Source organism: Sinohyriopsis cumingii, chromosome 4 (assembly GCF_028554795.1).
Source record: "Sinohyriopsis cumingii isolate HCF-2022 chromosome 4, ASM2855479v2, whole genome shotgun sequence".
Lineage (NCBI taxonomy): Eukaryota > Metazoa > Mollusca > Bivalvia > Unionida > Unionidae > Sinohyriopsis > Sinohyriopsis cumingii.
The window spans coordinates 3,348,446-3,369,067 of NC_142964.1; the positions used below are offsets into that span (position 1 = coordinate 3,348,446).

At 34.8% G+C, this 20,622-nt stretch overlaps 1 protein-coding gene across 5 annotated transcripts in view; it reads right to left on the reverse strand.

The window, feature by feature from the left end:
* Window positions 1–3,675: 3,675 nt before the first annotated feature.
* LOC149800542 (uncharacterized) overlaps window positions 3,676–20,622 on the reverse strand; it is an 88,088-nt gene continuing 71,141 nt past the window's right edge. For all 5 annotated transcript variants that reach the window (XM_089954476.1, XM_089954477.1, XM_089954478.1 and 2 more), the window contains 4 exons: window positions 17,631–17,775; window positions 9,534–9,607; window positions 8,461–8,539; window positions 3,676–5,439 (listed from right to left, as the gene is read on the reverse strand). In XM_089954476.1, the coding sequence (XP_089810602.1) occupies window positions 8,484–8,539; window positions 9,534–9,607; window positions 17,631–17,775 (275 nt within the window). In that variant the 3' untranslated portion in view covers window positions 3,676–5,439; window positions 8,461–8,483. The remainder of the gene's footprint in view (window positions 5,440–8,460; window positions 8,540–9,533; window positions 9,608–17,630; window positions 17,776–20,622) is intronic.

Consider the following 20,622-nt stretch of genomic DNA (forward strand, 5'->3'; position numbering starts at 1 on the left):
AATTCTCGAAGAGATGTCATCTCTAGTTGAACAGCGATTATTACTGTGATGTCATTGGGCATGGTCACGTGTTTGTGGTGGGGTCTTGGTTGGGATGGCATAAAGACCATAGGCTTACTCCATATTTGACAGCTAATTAAGATGTTGTCAAAAGAATGAAAAATTTTCTAACAATTCAGTTGGACTCGGATACTTGATTCATAGTCAATGAACAGGTTCTAATATTGATGTGTTTATTTTAGAGCTATGTTCCTCCATCACATTCAAGATCTGGATATACCAAAGGTGAAATTAGTACAGTTGCATCCTAAACTACTATCGTGGCTACTTCAAATGTTATTTAATGTGAGACTTTAATACAAGAACTCATAGATTCAGTCATTTTTGGGTCAAAAAATTTAATTTCTTCGAAAACAACTCAATTTGGTGCAGATTATTGTTTTTTAATGATATGGTGAGAATTCTTGATATGTAAAAATTGTGCAAGAAATGAACAACATCAGATCAGAAAATTACTTCCACTGGGAAAATACTGATAGGAATATACAGAAATAATGATATTATATTATTTAAGTAGAATATGTGGTGACAATACGAGTGCTAGTTCTACAACTTTGCAAAATACATCTTGTACAACTATTCTGTTGTTTCTAACAACACTGTAATATGGCAATAATTTCTGCCCACTTTTTACTTTAGTCCCTTGCTAATTAATAGTTTTAGATTTTACAACACTAAGCACATTTTAGCTTTTGACAACAACACATCATTACAAATATTTAGATTGCAAGAAAATAGAAGTGACAATGGTAAAAAAAAAGAATCAGGATGAACAGAATAGTAGTGTAGTAAAGAATCCATATATAAGAATGACATCAAGTATTTTTTCATCAATTTCATCATTAGTTAATGACACTGCTTAAAAATGTAGTGTACTGGATAATAGACTTTTTTAGTTATCCATTTTGTAATACAAATACCAAGTGCCAAAAGGTCTGCAGAAAATACCACCATGATCAAAATATACATAGGAAGAACCGAACACAAACAGGGTAAATTTGATCCATCTTGCTTTGAGTTTACACAGATCAGTCAGTCTCTTATGTTTAATGTCATTTAATTTTTGCACATAGAGAGCATGTACTTCATTTGGTCATACATCTGCATGATATAAAAGTTTGTCTCTTTATTCTTTTGTTGCCACAGTGGTTTTGCCAACTAGAGATCTACACACACTTAATTATGTTGTATTGGGATTCTCTGATGTTCCCTATGAGCACTAATCTGTTAATTGTTTCTGAATTTAATATGATCCTCCTCCTCTGTGTATGAATATTATTCTGTGCTGTGAACTCCTTTCATTGCCTGCTGTCTGAAATGCATATGCATAACTAGCTTGAACAAGTTACTGTTCTTTATAGTTGTGCAATTTTCAACATGTCACAGGTATGGCCCCATGGGTATTCTCTCTTGGATATCTCTGTTCCAAAAAGAAAAGTTTTGAACCAGAGGTCTCGTTAGGATTTTAAAACTAAGAGTCCATGGCTCCCATTTTGGTAAAAATATGAGTCCCACCAGCAAAAGCTGCAGTCCCCTCTCAGAAAACTATGCAAATTATAAGAACTATTGGTTGCCATTGAGTTTAATTTCTACATTCTTTATAACACTGACATAGCTCTTGTTTGTTCATCAGAGTGAGTCTGAATTTTTTCGATCCAAGGAAGGTCTTACGCTAGGCATCACACACTTTCTTACACTTGGCTACTGTCCCTTCCAAACTATCAGTTCTAGCAAATTTAGCACTCTCCTGAATCTCATTACAATCTTTGTCAGTTTGCTGTCGAACCCCAAAATATTCATTCAAGTCTAAGTCTTAACATGTCATGATTCCGAGGTCATGTGCACTGCTTATTCCATTACACTCGGAAATGAACACAATAATGAAAGCTAAAGTTGTTTATTTGATGTACTGTTATAAATGACGACATGTACATCTCTGGGTCTTTCTGCTTCTGAATTCAAGCACTGTAAATATCAGTAGATTTTCCCACCCATCTGCCAGTCAAAGCCTTTGATCTTGCCGCTCAGCTATTGCAGCATGTTCTTTTGATGTACTCTTATAATGGTGACAAATGGGAGGGGGGGCTTTCAGCCACTAAATTCTGTCATTTTAAATATCAGCACAGCTAACTGATCAACACATTTTCCCACTATGCAGGTGACTGAAGCAGGACTGGCAAGTCTGAATTTTACCGCCCACCTAAATAATAAAAATTAGCGTCCAAATACGCGTGATTATAAGCATTTCCGAGACCTCTGTCAGTTTTCACTTACATGAACTCTGCCAAAGATTCATTCCTTGAATCAGTGCTTTGTTGCCTCTTATGCCAGATTTTCTCTTCCATAATACCGTATCAGGGTTTTAAGTCCAACATTCCCATAGTCTGCTTGTTCAGACATGAGGATCTTGAATAAATATAACTGGCATATTGTCCATCCAACACATACATCGAACTCGCACTCAACATCAACTTTGGGCTCAAAATCACACACTGGTATTTCCAGTGACATTTTCCCAATGTCCAACAGACTGATATACATGAAATTCATTGTCATCATAGCTATCACCAGCCAGTATTTGCCGACTGAAAACATCATCCGAAGACAAACTGTGTTGTGATTCAGCCATTTTGTTTTGCTGTGTGGCCCTTATTCGGAACGCGCATTTGTAAAACTTCCATGATGAAAGTAAGGCTAAAACTACCATCAAAATGCTTGTTCCAGGGCCCAATGAACTAATCAAATTTAGTTTAACAGCCATTCATGTCAAACCGAAGTGTCCAGATATCTGGATGTCACATCAAGCGCTGTGAGACAGCTGCGGCAGCGCAAATTACGTTGTGAAATGCACTTTTAAAGTTAAAAGTTTAATAAAAATTGCATATTGCGCAAGCATATTTTTTTATATCCGTGACGTTGACGTAATTTTGTGAACGAGTATCACTGCTTTAAAAGTAGGCGAATTCGTACAACTTATGTGCACTCGTGTGTACTGGCATAATTTTCTGACCCAATGTTTTATTCATGTTAGACCGCTAGGAGGGGGTTAGATGCGATTTTAAACATATATTCGTTTTTTTTTTTCTTCTGACAAGCCCACCAGCGATTTCTCATTTTGTTAACACAACCCACAACAGAAGTGATTTTCCTAACCAACTGTCCACTGTCAGAATCAAAATAGTTTGAAACACAACCTCCTACAAAAGTTTTTTGGAAGTGCCATCCCCTGGGGGGGGGGAGATATATGTTTTACTGGAACAGCCCTAAGAATTCCAAACAAGACAGGCACACAATTCCCGTCTTAATCCAAACTTCATCCAGTGCCATAACCCACTTTTGGCATGATGCAGTCATAAGAAATAGGAAAACCCATTTTTAAAAACCCTTCATTAATTGAAAAAAAGAATGCTATTACTTCAGTAATAGTTAAAAAAATCTGCCACTGCTGTAAAATACAGATTAGGACTATTTACATATGTGTAAAGGCAATATATTTTCATTGAAATGGTGGTTAGAAAAGCTTAAAAGTGAGATAGTATAGTTGCAATGCTTTACATGTATCATACTACTTTGTACTGGGGACATTTTATTGGATGGAGGGGAGTACAACTCACATTGTATTAGAAACATTTTATTAGATGTAGAGGGAGGACAACTCTCATTTGTACTGGGGACTTTTTATTGGATGGAGAGGGAGGACAACTCATATTTGTACTGGGGGCTTCTTATTGTGTTTTGTGTGTGATTTGGATTTTGAAGGTAGCTTTAACAAGTTTTCAGTCATATCACTATGATGTCTGCAGTGTGGCAGTTTATAGTGATGTCTAGCAATGGGGCATCAAGCTGCAGACATGTAGCATCATGTCCCACCCAGTTACATTATCCTGACACCAGGCTGACCAGTCCTAACACTAACCTCCTAATGATGAGTGCCTTGTGAGGCAGCTGTAAATACCATTTTTATAAGTCTCTGGTATGACTCGGTTGGGGTTCGAACCCACGACCTTCCGCATCTGATGCAGATGTTCTAACCACTAGGCCACTGGAGCGGTCTATTGCATTTTGGATTTTTAATGTAGCTTTAACAATTTTTCAGTCATATTGATATAATGTCTGCAGTGTGGCAGTTTATAGTGATGTCTAGTACTGGGGTATGATGATGCAAACATGTAGCATCATGTCCCACCCAGTCACATTATCCTGACACCAGGCTGATGAGTCCTAACACTAACCTCTTAATGCTGAGTGCCAGGTGAGGCAGCTGTAAGAACCATTTTTACAAGTCTTTGGTTCTGACTTGGCCAGGGTTTGAACCCACAACATCCCACATCCAGGGCTGATGCCCTAACCACTAGGCCACTGGATTGGTCCAACTTTTTATTAGATGGAGAGGGACGACAGCTCACATTTGAATTGGGGACTCTTTTTATTGGACTAAGAGGAAGGACAACTCCCATTTGTATTGGGGACCTTTGTAATTGGATTAAGAGGAAGGACAACTCCCATTTGTGTTTGGGACTTTTATATTGGATTGAGGTAGGGAAAACTCACATTTGCTATTCACTCAAAGTACATGTGGGTTTTCCTCAAGTTACTGTATCATAATTTTATCTTTTGAATCCCTTATTGTCAGACATAACTTTATCAAGTTTAATTTATCTGAGGACATAAAGATCCAATGTCATGTACATCAACCATTTTGAAATGTATAATCCTCCCTACTACTAGATTACACAATATTTATTTACTGGCTATGTCATAAAATCAATGACCAAAAATACATTTAAAATTGGGAAACAACAAGATTACACTCATTTCAATCCACATCTTATAAAATATGCAAACTACATAATGGATACATTTTCAGGTTAGATAAAGAAACTCAGAATTCTGTACAAATGAATAACAGTTTTGAATAGCATTGAGTGTGCCTTGTCAATAATATGTATGTAAAGTATTACATGTCTGTGGTACAAACATTTGTTTCCTTATTCATAAAAGTGAAGCAAAGAACATTCAGTAAGTATATGAAACTGCAGACTATTCATTTAAATTGGTATCAAATGAATGACTAACTTGTAACCTTTCCAATGCTGCAATCTCTCCCAAGCATAAATTTGCTGGGAGTGATATGCTGCAAACACACACACACACACAAACATTGACATGGATTAATGTACTTTTGTTCCTGTGCCATATAACACAAACCCATGAAATAGATAACTCCCGAATCAAACATCTACAGTTGTTGTCTGGTTAGATTTCATGTTCTGGATGCCACGACTAGCAATTAAAACACACACAAATCCTCCTCAGTGCATGAAATACTGTCAACAGATGCATCAGTCTCAGTCTGACAATTTATTCTGCAAGCTCCACCTGTAAGAAAATGAAAATGAAAAGTAAATTCAGACTAGTGTTATATATATTTGATTTAATTTATATTTGATTTAATTGTTTGTTTGTTAGTTTTAAATTTAAAAAAAATTTGTTCCATTACATGCTATTGTAACATACCTTTATTTACTGGATCTGACATTTTCCAGAAATTCAGTTCAGTTTGACCTGAATGTATTTTGTAAACATTATTAATAGAAACATTGTATCTAATGCTGACCTAGTTCCTGACCTTGATTCAGAAATCAGTGAGAGTTGAAATAAACAACCTGTTTGTAACTTTTTTAAATAGTCTTTCTCACAGTAAAGTTCATAAAGTGAAATCAAGGCCATACTTGGAGTACGTGACAAAATACATGTAGCAATTGTTTCAAACTCTGGTTTTTCCAGTGGACTGACCCTCATCTGGGCATCTGTTTTGCGCTGTAGCTAGATTTATTATTGATGTATTGAGAAACAATAGTTATTCTCTGCCTTAACACTGGAGAAGTCCAAGTGTTTTATGTTGTGACCAGTTTTTTTTGCTAATTATTTTGTTTCATTCAAATTATTTGGATTCCAAGAGGTTATTTTCCCCTGGAAATACTTTTGCTCTAAATTAATTCTTGGACAAGGATAGTTAAAGAAATTTAGAAAGAATTCAAACACTGGAATATTATTTTCTGTGATTGAACAAAGAACTGTTTATTACACATCAGTATGACCCTGAACACAGCATACGTCATCGCCATCTGTTTGGATTTCATCAGGATTCAAACTAAGTTTCATTATGACTTTTTATTACTAGGGCTTCTATTTTTTAATTCTTAGATTATTCTTGGATATGATTCATAGAACCGTAAGTTCTTTTTCTCATTTTAACTTGTTTTTCTAGGGAAATAAATTATTTGTTAAATTTTACAAAGCTTGTTGTCTTTACTCTTTTCTTGTTGTGTTTTGTAAGAGCCTAAATGTTACAACAGTAACAAGAGTCCAAAGTGGGTCCCAAGAACTCTCATAGTAGCCCAACATAAAAACAGTTGGTTAAGAAATTAGCAGTTGGCAGAATACTTTGTGCATAACCTTTTCCCAACACTGTTAATCAGACATGTTAAGGAAATGATTATTTTCAGGTTTCTCTATTTCTACCAGAGCTGGTTAAATTTTGTTAATTGTTATTTTTTTTAAAAGACAAAGTTGTTTAAATGGTTTCTTATTTTAGTAATGGCAGCCATACCTGATTGGGTAAAATTTGGTCAAATTCTATTGACGGGTTTTTCAGAAAGAGTAATTCAGGGTTTTTCTATTTTTAGTAACAGTGGCCACATCTAAAGGCACATTGACATGTTTTGTACATAGCTGAAGTATCTTAATGCCAAGATGCTTTTTGTAAAATCTGGTCAAATTCTGTTGTGTACTTTATGAGACTAAAATGTTCAAATGTTTTTCTATTTGTAAGATACAGCTGCCACATTCGATTGCATATTAGCATTATTTTAATGACCTTGAAAGCCCTTTAGGGCAGCATGCTTTCTATCAAATTTAATTAAATTCTGTTGAGCTTGTTTTGTTTTGAGACATTGTTCAAATACTTCTGTCTATTTTCAGAAATGGTGGCCATAAATGATGGCATATCAGCTTTTGTATAAAACTACAACTGTTCCCTTCGTGCAAGAATACTTCTTTAAATTTGGACAATTTTGAAAGCCCTTTATGCCAGCATTCTTTGAGTCAAATTATCTTCAGCAATCTGTGAGAAGAAGTCATTAAAACATTTTTGCTATTTATAGAAATGGTGGCCATATCCGATGGTGGATCATCATCATTTGTAAAACATTTAAAAGCTCTCCATGGCAGTATGCTTTCTGTCAAATTCCTTTGAGTGGATTTTCAACATCATTTGTAAAACATTTAGAAGCTCTCCATGGAAGTATGCTTTCTGTCAAATTCCGTTTAGAAGGTTTTCTATTTATTTTAATGGTGACCATATATTTGATGGTAGTTCAACATCATTTGTATAAACTTGAAAGACTTTTTTGATGGACTGTAAAATTTAATCAAACTTTGCTGGTCTGTGAGAAGTTGTTGAAAAGATTTTCTATTTATAGTAATGGTGACTATTTCAGATGACAGACTGACCAGACCCGAAAGGTTTCATGACAGTGTTTCTTGTAAAAATATTATCTACAATATGGTTAAGTGCCCTCTGAGACAGTAATAAACCACAATTTTGAATGGAAGACAGACAATATACAATCGATGATGGACCACACCATACACACTTTTGACATTATGGCCAGGTGAGTTAATACAAATTACAGTTTATTCATTTAAATTACTGCAGATAGCCTCATGACAGAGAAATAAAATCTGTTACAATATATATATATTCCGAGATCGTTTAGGAATCATTACATCAAAAATCTATCTCTCCTCTGAAGCATATACATCCATTAGCAGACTAATCAGTTGCAGCAACATTTACACACACACACACATTTACCTCAGGGAGTCATTTTGTTTTAAAACTCCAATATACAATCTGAGGTAAAATTCCATTTGAAACTGCCAAATTTGGCAGTGCAGATATAAAGTTCTGTGAAAATGCATATGTCTTTTTTTCTGGCTGGCAAAAAGAACAAGTCTGATATGGTGTAGGGATATATTCAGGCCCTAAGCCTCAGATGTATTTGTGAGTTATATCAAATGCCTCAAAACAAAACAGGAAAGCAGTTGTATTATTACATACCACTTCAATTATACTTTATAAATATTTTAGCATCTCAGTGTGAATGGAATTTTAAAAAATTATGATTCACAAAAATACAATTCACTGTGTCTGAAAATAACAATGCACGGCCATCAGAGAAGAGACCTAAGCAGTTCCCATCTGGGACTGTGATATGGCATGCCAGGGTAGGTAACAAATAATTTCAATTTCAATTTTGACCACAGTAAAGCTATTTGGATGGCTCCAGTTTTCAGATTAAAATCCTAACAAAAGGAATTTCAAAATGATGTTACCCACAATCCCAGGTTTCACACCACTATTCATATGTGTCCTCTAATGAAAGCAAGCTCATTTCCTCCTGTGGAGACACCACTGAAAAACATGACAGATGTAACCAAATCAGTAGGCTGAATTAAGAAAGTCAAGAAGAAAGGAAAAGGAAGAAGGACAGGTATGAAATTTATGTTAGGTCCTTACGACCTAATTTCTTTACATCAAAAAGGTACGACAAATGTTTATGCAGAATTTGGAAGTGTGCACATACAAATAATATTACATATAATTTGGGCCCTTACCCTAGAGCTGTTAAAAAAAGCATAAATATGAGACATTCAGTTTTATCATACCTCTGGTTTTGCACAGAAATATATCCTGTATTTTTAAGCACACAAAAATAAATCAAACTGCCAATTTTGGTGCAAAATAATAGTTCACTTATTAAATTCACAAAAAATCATATGCTAACTAAAATTATATATTTACTGTATACAAACTTCTACGGATTTCAAATGATATATTTACTGTAAGTATATACACTTCTATGGATTTAAAATTATATATTGACTGTAAGTATACATATTTCTATGGACTTAAAATTATATATTTACTGTAAGTATACATACTTCAAGAGATTTAAAATTATATATTTACTGTAACTATACATATTTCTATAGATTTAAAATTTATATTGACTGTAAGTATACAAACTTCTACAGATTTAAAATTATATATTTACTGTAAGTATACATATTTCTATGGATTTAAAATTATATATTCACTGTAAGCAGACATATTTGTATGGATTTAAAATTATATATTTACTGTAAGTATATACACTTAAATGGATTTAAAATTATATATTTACTGTAAGTGTACATACTTCTTTGGATTTAAAATTATATATTTACTGTAAGTATACAACTACAGATTTAAAATTATATATTTACCATAAATATAAACACTTCTATGGATTTTAAGTTATATATTTACTGTAAGTATACATATTTCTATGGATTTAAAATTATTTATTTACTGTAAGTATACATTTACAGACTTAAAATTATATATTTACTCTAAGTATACGTACTTCTCCTACGGATTTTTCCACGCTGTGAATTATGTGGAAATTCATACTGCTCCATCTCTAGGAAGATTTTCACACTGAAATGACGGAAGCAAAAATTATGAGTTTTATGAGTTTCAAATTTGTTTAGAAAGAAAATAATAGTTGGACATACTCAATGAAAATGTATTTTTGCTATTCACACAAAGTGAATATGTGGTGGTGATTCAGTACTCTGCAACACTGTGTATTCCCAAACTCTTTAGGTGCACCTTGACATAAGTGGACCAAGCATGTGTACCAAAATACTTTTTCATGGCAAGGACATGGTCTGATAGTAGCATGACCGGTAAGACAGGAACATATGATTTTTCTAATAAAAAAAGAACACAAAACTAGATTTGTGTTTGTAAAACACATATGCCACCTATTTCAGAATTTAGTGAAAAAAAAAAAGTGTATGAAATTTTTAAAAAATAATTATAATGTTATGAAACTCTAATTAACCAATACATACAGGCAATACCATCTATCTGCCCAAAAACTCCAAGTTCAAAGGGATCAATGTATTTTTAATTCAGTCAACTTGGAAACATTACATTCTTTCTTCAGGAAATCCAACTGATAATTGGGTATTATGAATTTTAGTAATATGTTTCTTATAAACAGAATTCATTTTCTGTATGCTTAATTCAGGGCCCCTCATTGTACCAATGCTCCCTGGATGTAAGTGGCAACTCTCACGCTATATCCTAAACTGTAGTTGCAGTGGAGTATAAAAATCTATATCCTATCATCAGTCGTAAATTCATTATGGAGGATTATATATTCAAAATATGCTAATCTGGTACTTTGATAAATATACATGGACACTTTGCTTCTATTTAAATATCATCTTTAGGAGAACAGTTTCTCTCGTCTTAATATGGATGATTCAATCTTTTGTACATAACTTACGACAGTTCACTTTAGGGCAGCAGTTTTCAGGTTTTTCAAAAAGTGATGAGCCAGCACCTGTGCTACTCTCGTTAAACAAATTACAATGCTGATAGAGATTATCTGACATTGAAATACAATGCTAGATGTTTCTAATGTAAAATGTACATCTGAATGCAATTTCAAACTATTGGCAAACTTTAGATATGGACAAGGAATTATCATACACATAATGGTATCATCTTTAAAATTACATATTCATCAATCTAAAGTCCTGCAAGGTTACTGTGACCACTTACAATTCCACGTGCACTCTATTTATTCAGTACCCAACTATAACAAATGGACTGATATTGAATTTCAACTCACTGCTCAAGAAATGTACTCCAAAATAAGTGATAGTAACCAAACGAAGTATATTTCACCTGTAGCACCCCAAACTAGTCTTCCATAGCATCAAAGTGGTAATATAAATTTTCAATTAACTGAAGATCAAATAAAACTTTCCCCACTGAGATTTCAGTTTTGGAAGTTAGTGGTTCTGCACCAAATCAACCTGGGGAAGCTATTTTGGAATCCAATTGGGCATTCCACTGAGTTCAGGCCCCCTTCACCAACTGGAATCTGAACTGAGCAGTGAACAGGCAATAAAGCCCTAATAAGCATCACTATCTCTATTCTAACATTAGCAGGCAAACTCTTGGCTGTTCCAATACCAGGAATTTCTCTAGTTAAAGAAAATCAAGTGAACCAAAACATCGAGAAATTTCCATAAAACAAATAGTGCTGATTGTTGACTCAATCAATAAATATATCAGTGTAAGAGATCTTAAACTTGAGTTTAAGTAAAATCTTCACCTGGGGTGGTAACTAGTCATGTGCTTGATATGACCAGAGAAACACAACTTTTTTCAATTTGATAACATTTTCATCAGTGTTGGAGGAAATAATATTAACAGCAACAATTATATTAAACAAACTGAAGACAGTTTTTACCACATTCTGAATAACATTTACAAGGACAACCCAGCTTGTGAGGTATTTGCACATTTTCTCCAATAACTGACAATGATGTTCCAAACTTGAATGCCTTAACAGAGTAACTATATAATGAATGGGACCAAAAAATGATTGCTACTGAAAATGCATTTGTTACAAAGTCTGGCTTTGTGCTGGAACACATCATGGCTAAGAAGAGAACCCATTCAAACAAAAAGGGAATTTCACACTTTCTGCATGCATTAAATGAACATATCCCAATACTCAAAGGTAAACACATTAATCTAAGATTTAACATGGATCAAGATAACACTTTCAACAAGCCAGACAAACTAGGGAGATGGTATAATTGCTTTGAATATGGGCATAGCTTAGATTCATGCTGATATAGAGTGAAAATTCAATGCCATGACTGTCTGTAATATAGATACAAGGCAAAACAATGAAATGTTTCTCCCCAGGAATAGGTGCTAGGCTAACAGCTATGATGTTTCAAGACAAGTTTTGGGAACTCAAATGGGTAATGATGTCTGTGTTGTTTCCTCCGGGACCACATTCTATCTCTCAAAATGACAACTGTGATGTAGGTTTTGAATGCAGATGTTTTTGTGAATATTCTAACAAAGACTATATGCATGCATCAAGAAATGTTAAAACTCATGGTGGAACTAAACTCCTTGCCTGAACCTCCTTTGGATCTAGCAGTTAAAGGAAAATTATCTACACATGGGCTATAAATATACAAAGTGTGGATAATAAGTCAGAACAACTCAATTTATCATTATCATCTAAGCTCAATGATGTATATATTCTGGGTTTAACATAAACAATGTTAGATGACACTCATACAAATGACCTGTTGTTTGTTGATGGTTATGGCACACCAATCAGATATGAGAGGACCAAGGGGTAGATGTGTTGTTGTTATGTAAGAAATGACTTATCAGTTACAAGGAGAAATGATCTCGAATTAGATGAAGCAATATGGATTCTGGTAAATCAATCAAATACAATGCCATGGCTTTGTGTATAGATCCCTTTTTGCAAAGGCTGGATGTAATGTGCAAATTTAAAAAGCAGCAAGATAAAGTGTTGTTGTTGTCGTTGTAGGGTTTGACACCATTTTTCAGCACATGATAGGCTATACATGGCGGCCAGTATTAATGGTTGGGGAAGAAACTGGGAAAACCCCGGAAAGAACCACCGACCCACGCGAAGCTACTGGCAAGCTTTCTCACATACCAACATTGGCTGAATCTGAGACTCAAACCCACGAAGACAGAGGTGAGATGGCAGTGATCCGTAACAGTGAGCGCTTTAGACCACTTGGCCACTCAGGGCTCCTTAGTTAAAGTGCCTGATGACCAAAAGGAAGTATATATTTTAGGTGATTTCAACAGTAGTCAGATTAACAGAAACTGGTTGAATTTCACAGAAACTTGGTTTAACCCAAGAAGTGGACCAAACCAACATGAGAAACTGATCACTCAAAAGCTCTAATCATATCTGTACAAATATGGAAGAGGGTGTGTGTGATTTGGATTTTTAACATAGCTTTAACAATTGTCCAGTCATATCGCTACAATGTCTGCAGTGTGGCAGTTTATAGTGATGTTTAGTACTGGGGCATCATGCCACAGACATGTAGCATGACGTCACACCCAGTCACATTATCCTGATAACAGGCCAACCAGTCCTAACACTAACCTCTTAATGCTGAGTGCCTAGCAAGGCAGCTGTTAGTATCATTTTTATAAATCTTTGGTATGACTCAGCCTGGGTACGAGCCCGCATCCAAGGTGGACACTCTAATCACTTAGGCCACCGAAGCAGTCTAGATATGGAAGAAATTGTGAGAAAAATACTTTTTCCAAGGATATGTCTTAGTGATCACATCCCTATTTTTCCAAGGATATGTCTTAGTGATCACATCCCTATTTTTTCCAAGGATATGTCTTAGTGATCACATCCCTATTTTTTCCAAGGATATGTCTTAGTGATCACCTCCCTATTTTTTCCAAGGATATGTCTTAGTGATCACATCCCTATTTTTTCCAAGGATATGACTTAGTGATCACATCCCTATTTTTTCCAAGGATATGTCTTAGTGATCACATCCCTATTTTTCCAAGGATATGTCTTAGTGATCACATCCCTATTTTTTCCAAGGATATGTCTTAGTGATCACATCCCTATTTTTTCCAAGGATATGTCTTAGTGATCACCTCCCTATTTTTCCAAGGATATGTCTTAGTGATCACCTCCCTATTTTTCCAAGGATATGTCTTAGTGATCACCTCCCTATTTTTCCAAGGATATGTCTTAGTGATCACCTCCCTATTTTTCCAAGGATATGTCTTAGTGATCACCTCCCTAATTTTCCAAGGATATGTCTTAGTGATCACCTCCCTATTTTCAGATAATCCAGCTTAAATACAGCAGCAAAATCCAAAAGTCAAAACTCATAAAACCATAACATGTAAGTAGGTCTAGGTTTGATGATGTGGATGATGATATGTGGACCCAACCTCTTGCAAGTGGTAGATAAACAGGTATGTTTAAAATCACATAGATTAAAAATGGACTTCCAACCTGATCGGTCAACTCCTAACATTCTAGATACCATGAAAACTCATGATTATTTCAAATCTGTTACTCAGATCTGTTGGTATTGATGAGGATGTTGAAATAGCAAAGACATATAGTGAATTTTGACAGTATAGCTTCCAGAGTTAAGGAAGCCATTGTCAACTCTATATCACAATGAATTAAGAAATTTCTGTTCCAAAAAATTCCAGCTGGCAAAATATTTGTATCTCTGTAATACCAAAAGTTATAAAAATGTGTGTGAACTATTGAACGAAATCAATAGCTGTAGATAATATTGGACCACATCTCTTGAGGTTTTGCCTCTGATCAAAGAAAATTAGTTGGATCCATAACGGTGGACCTCTGAAAAGCTTTTGACCTTGTCTATCAGAATATTCTTGTCAATAATTTGAATATTTATTAATGTGACAATTCAGTTACTGATTTGTATGAATCATATCTAACAATGGGAAAACTGTCAAAAAACAGTGTTTTTCCTAAAGAAAAACCAATTACATGTAGAGTACCACAGGGATCAATCCTGGGCCCACTCCTCTTTCTCATTTTCATAAAGGATCTGCCACTGTACATAGGCAATGGTGCTTCACCCACAGACTTGTATGCAGACGACACCAGTCTATCAGATTTCAAACAGCTAAAATCAGACACAGAGGTCTCCCTTCAGATAGCCTTACATGGAATAGATTCCTGGTGTAAGGAAAGTAAAGACAGACAAGATTAAAGTGTTAATAATTACTACCATACAAAAGCAAGCAAAATTGGAAAATAACAACTTGAATCTGAGGTTGAATGAAATTGGTCTGCAAATGTTACCCATGACAAAATCCTTTGCATGACTGTTGACAACAATTTGCAATGGAATGAGCATATTCAGGTCATATGTCCTACAGTCAATTCATATATGTGGTTAAGCAAGATAAGGCCATCTCTATCAACTAAACATAGGTTAATATATTTCTGAAGCTATATACAACCACACCAGTAACAGATTTCATGTAATAAAGATACAAAAATGCTAGCAAATTTAACTGTTCATCTTAAAACAATAAATGAAACAAAATGGTTGAACCATCAATATCCCTTTCCCTGCCAAAATGTCCCTTGTTATACAAAGTAAATAAGGAAGTGATAGGCATCATGTGCATGCATTTCTTTATTGGGGTCAAATTCATTATTGGTAGTTTAGCATTAACAATAAAAATACGAGTCAGTGTGTATTTTTCAATGTATTCTTTTCACTTATGAATTCCAAAAATGAACAGGCTGAATCTGAGATTTCTTCAATGGTTTTTGAAGAAAACAAATTGACAAGCAGATGGACAGACAGAAACCATTTATACAGTCACCACCAACTTTGTTTGGATAATGAGTAATTGGCATAAAGGAAGGAGATGGGAAAATGCTTGTAAAATGTCAAGATTTCTGTACTAAAATTTGACTTTACAATATTTGCCTTCTCAAGAAAACATAAATTTCAATTTTTCTGCCAACCCTTGTATTCTGTAAGTCAGGAACCATAAACATATCTAGATACAAACATTAGACAACAGTAACATGATCCAAATTTTTATTTGAATTCAGGAACTGATGATGAAGATGACTTTAAAAACATTAACACAGCACCTCAACATTGTTGTTGATGCCACTTCAATCACCAATACCATTGTTCATGATGCCACTGCCATCACCAATGTCTTTGTTCATGATGTCACTGCCATCACCAATACCACTGTTGATGATGCCACCAATATCGACACCATTGTTCATGATGCCACTAATATCATCAACACTATTGTTCACGATGACACTGCCATCACCAATACCACTGTTGATGATGCCACTGCCATCACCAATCCCATTATTGATGATGCCACCAATATCATCAACACCATTGTTCATGATGCCAATATCATCAACAGCATTGTTGATGATGCCACTGCCATCACAAATACAATTGTTTTTGATGATGCCACTGCTATCATCAATACCACTGACAATGAACCACCACTATCACAACACATTGTTGATGACACCCCCACTATCACAACACATTGTTTATGATGCCAGTGCCATCACCAACACAATTGTTCATGATGCCAATGCCATTACCAATATAATTGTTGACGATGCCACTGTCATCAACAACACCATTGTTTATGATATGACTGTTACCAACAATGCCATTATTGCCTATTGGAAACCTGCGTCAAGATGTAAATGATGTTAATCCATTATCTGATATGGCCACAATAACTACTGGTAATGCTTTAAAAATGTTCCTTCATGATCACCTGACCCCATAGTCACAAAACCACTGGAGAACATAAATTGAATTCATACCTTAAACTCTAAAATTACAAAGAGTCCCAGGTAACGTACTAACACTCTATGAGCTGGAAAGACTTTCCAAGAATCCAGGATAAGTCCAATTACTTTTTTAAATTTCAAGTACTTAAACCATCTCTGATATGCATGAGAAACTCCAACATACCAAATTTGGTAAAATATTTTTTATATTTGAGTTAACATGCTCACAAGATATGCTCTAAGTGCAGTGCACAATTCTTCACCATGGCCGTAGTAGACCTGAAATGTGTTATTATGAATAGAAGATCAAAACACTTGTATTATATATATATATATATGAAGTATAATACAATGAATGATATAAAAATAGTGCCATACAGACCTCCAGTATTGCCAACAAGTCTAGTTATTTCTACTTACTATATTTTTATCATTTAAGCCAGTCTAATATGGAACAATTTTCAATCGGTACTTCAGTAAACATTAAAAGTTTTTGGATGAAAATCCTATATAGATACATCCATTTCAAGGGAGTAGTGATAAAAAATCCTCTACATTTTTAATAGATTTAAGGAAATATTCCACTCATGAAGTGGAAACATTTTGTATTGTCACTTGCAGCTGCGCCACTCACGACAATACAATCATTCCACTTCACTTGTAGATATCCTACATTCTGATCTGTAACCAGTGAACTACCAACAATTCTAACCATTCCTGAAGCAAAATTATAGAAGCTCAAATTTTTTAAATCTGAGAACAGGTAATTAATGGGGCCTGGTTGCATATATGCAATTATTTGTCCACCTTTCTGAAGCATCAGATTCAAACTATAGTATTGTCCTCCATAAAACAGACAGACAGACACACAGACAGAAAACTCTGTAAGATAAGATGCCTATATTATAAAACTCTCCTAACAATTAGCATTTCAAACATTTCAGTGATGCAGACTGATGAAGATGATAATACACAAAATAATAAATTCTGATGGCATTTATTTTTGTGTTGCAGATCAGTGAAAGCAATAACATACAAGATGATAAATTCTGATGGTATTTATATTAGTGATCTCACTTTTATTACAAAATCAATACCATTTCTTCACCTCTACTAACACCTACTATATAGTTTGCATAACAATATTATGTTACAAGTATGTTGCATTTAGATTATTCAGAACAACTCAATGACACTATTTATTTTACAACTTGGAGACCAGAATATCAGACTCTGGCACAGAAATAATTCATATCTAGTTATACTCACTTTTTGTTTTTGATTTTGGCCATGACGTTTGCTTTTGAATTCTTGGAGTATACAGTCTCAATCTTTGTAATGTACTGTTTGTTGAAGATTCGCCACCCTTTGTCTCTGTCTTCCCACTGCCATATTGGTATCTCTGCTGCCTCTCCTGAAATGTGTCAACAGATATGCAAACCAGGAATCCCAAAATTTACATGGCTCTTGCTGGACATTTCCCCAAAACTTAATATGGCAGCCCAATATTGTGAAATCTAAGATAAAAACATTCAGTGGAGGTACAGTATTTAACATTTTAGCAAAAATGAAAATATAATGGATATTAAGACATTTTCACTTCTGAATTTTAGTAATTACCATTCCAAACTTTACTAGATTTCTCTCAAACTATTTATTTATAACAACTTTTTTTCTTTCAAAAACTATACTACAGAAGAGTATCTTATGAGATTTTAAAAATTATTTATTAACTGACAACAAACTGACTTACTGCCTCAAAAATATATAACATTTAACTAATGGTCATTTCCATTGAAGTCCAATGGTAAAGTTTTATTTTATCAGGTCCTCAAACAAATCTTGGAGGATGAACTACAATTTATTGGTTGTTGCTAATATCTTTTTTTAGTTTTAATTAGGGCCAAGGCAACAGCTATTTTGCTGCATTTACTAACAAACCGACACATAATAGAGTTTAAAGGCATCTGGTATGAGTGATGTAATGTATATAGTACAAACAATGAATTTAAATAAGGTAAGATTTATAACAGACATCATTTAACTCACATAATAATAATAATAATAATAATAATAATAAAAATGAGGACTTTGTATAGCGCCTAATCTTTAGAAGCTCTAAGCGCTTTACAACATTAGACAACACATATAACATTAAAAACATATATAATGATATTATTACAAAAAACAAACATGAAATTAGAAAACATAAAAACATGCTGAAAATATTTAAGGTAGGAAACATTATTGGGTCTTTAAGTTTGTTCTTGCAGTTAAAATAAGTGAGTTTTAAGAGCACTCTTGAATGAGATCATTCTGTCTTTGTGTCTAAGTTCAGTGGGCAATTCATTCCATGTTGCTGGGCCCTGGTATGCAAAAGAACGTTGTCCATATGACTTTGTTTTCAAGGTGGGGATAATGAGTATACGATTGTCAGAAGAGAAGCGTAAGTATCTTGCTGGTGTGTACACATGGGTGAAGTTGGATAGGTATGTTGAACTAGAGTCCATCAGTGAAACGTAGCACAGAGAACAAATTTTGTGTTTGATTCTGGATCGAATGGATAGCCAGTGTAGTGTACAGAGCAGTGGTTAGGTGTGCTCTGATTGTGGTACTCTAAGTATGATCCAAACAGCTGTGTTTTGAACTTTTTGAAGTTTCTGAAGTAGATGTTGAGATGAACCAGACAGAATTGAGTTACAATAGTCCAGTCTTGAAAGTACTAATGAACACACAAGTGTTTTAGTGGCATCAACTGAAAGATATTTGCGAGTGGAGCTGATGCATCTCAGCTCAAGATATGCAGCCTTGCATGTTCATGACATGTTGGTGCAATGTGAGAGTAATGTCCAGAGTGACACCTAGGTTTTGTACTAACTGTGTGAATTTAATGTTGGTGTTGCTGATATTTATTGTTTGAGGTAAAGGATTTGACTGAGAAAGTCTTTGTGTTGTGATCAGAATGGCCTCTGTTGTCATCATCGTACAATTGATGAGACACTGGATGATGATCTATGACACTTGAGAGCGGCTGAGCGTATATAATGAAGAGAACAGGTCCAAGAACAGACCCATGTGGAACACCACAACATAGATTAACTGGGCTGGAGTGTATTCCATTTGCTGACACAATTTGTGTCCTGTTGACCAAGTAGGACTTGAACCACAGTAAGGCTGTATCATGAATGCCAAATACATGCTGGAGACGGTGAAGTAATATATCATGGTATATTGTGTCAAATGCTGCAGACAAATCAAGGAGGGCGAGGACTGTAATCTTTCTGCTATCCAAAGCAGAGAATGTCATTAACTAGTCATTAACTACTTTTAGAAGAGTAGTTTCAGTACTGTGGCAAGGACAATATGTAGATTGTACATTGCTAAAAAGACTGCTTGAATTCAGATGAGATACAAGCTGGGATAGAACAACCTTTTCAAAGATTTTTTATATGAATGGGAGATTAGAAACTGGGCGGTAGCTCTTTAAATCATTATGGTCAAGTTTTAGTTTCTTCAGCAGAGGCTTTACAATGGCAGTTTTGAAAAATGATGGGAATTCCCCAGAAGAGAGAGGTATTAATAACATCAGTTAGTGAAGGCAATACTGGATCTAAGCACTCAAGCAGCAGTGATGTTGGAATTGGATCAAGTTCACATGACTTTGGTGAACTCTTCATGATTGTACATACTAAACCCATAGAGACAAGTTCAAATGCTGATAATGGTTGCCGCTGAAATTCTGTATCCCAACTGTATGGTGATGAGGAGTTAATTGCTGAGCATCATGCCTATACTCAGGTATCCTTCTAGGCTTCCAACATGAACAATAACCCACTCTCCTACATAAAGTAACAAAGCATATTATCATGGTCATGTGACCACTCTATCTCATTAAGAAAATGATTACTGAAATCTTCTTACAGTCAAACATTTATTGGTGAATCTAGTGATGCTTAGAGGCTGTGTTTCTTTAATTAGGTCTAGTGATCATCGGATCTGCAGCCAAAGGACCCACCAGACTTAGGTTTTGTTTCTACAAAGCTAAATCCCCAAGACAAAAACTCGAGAAGGTTCACTGTGTATGCCAGTCAACACTTCTATGATGTCTTGGATCAAAACAAAACTTTGCATACAAGGCTCACAGAGATTTCTCTACTTTCATTGTGTTGAAATCCTGATTAAGCCACAAAGACAGGGCTTGGAAGGTTATATCCTGCATTCTTACCTTCATTCGGGTGCTTTGTGGTTGCCATGACTGGTC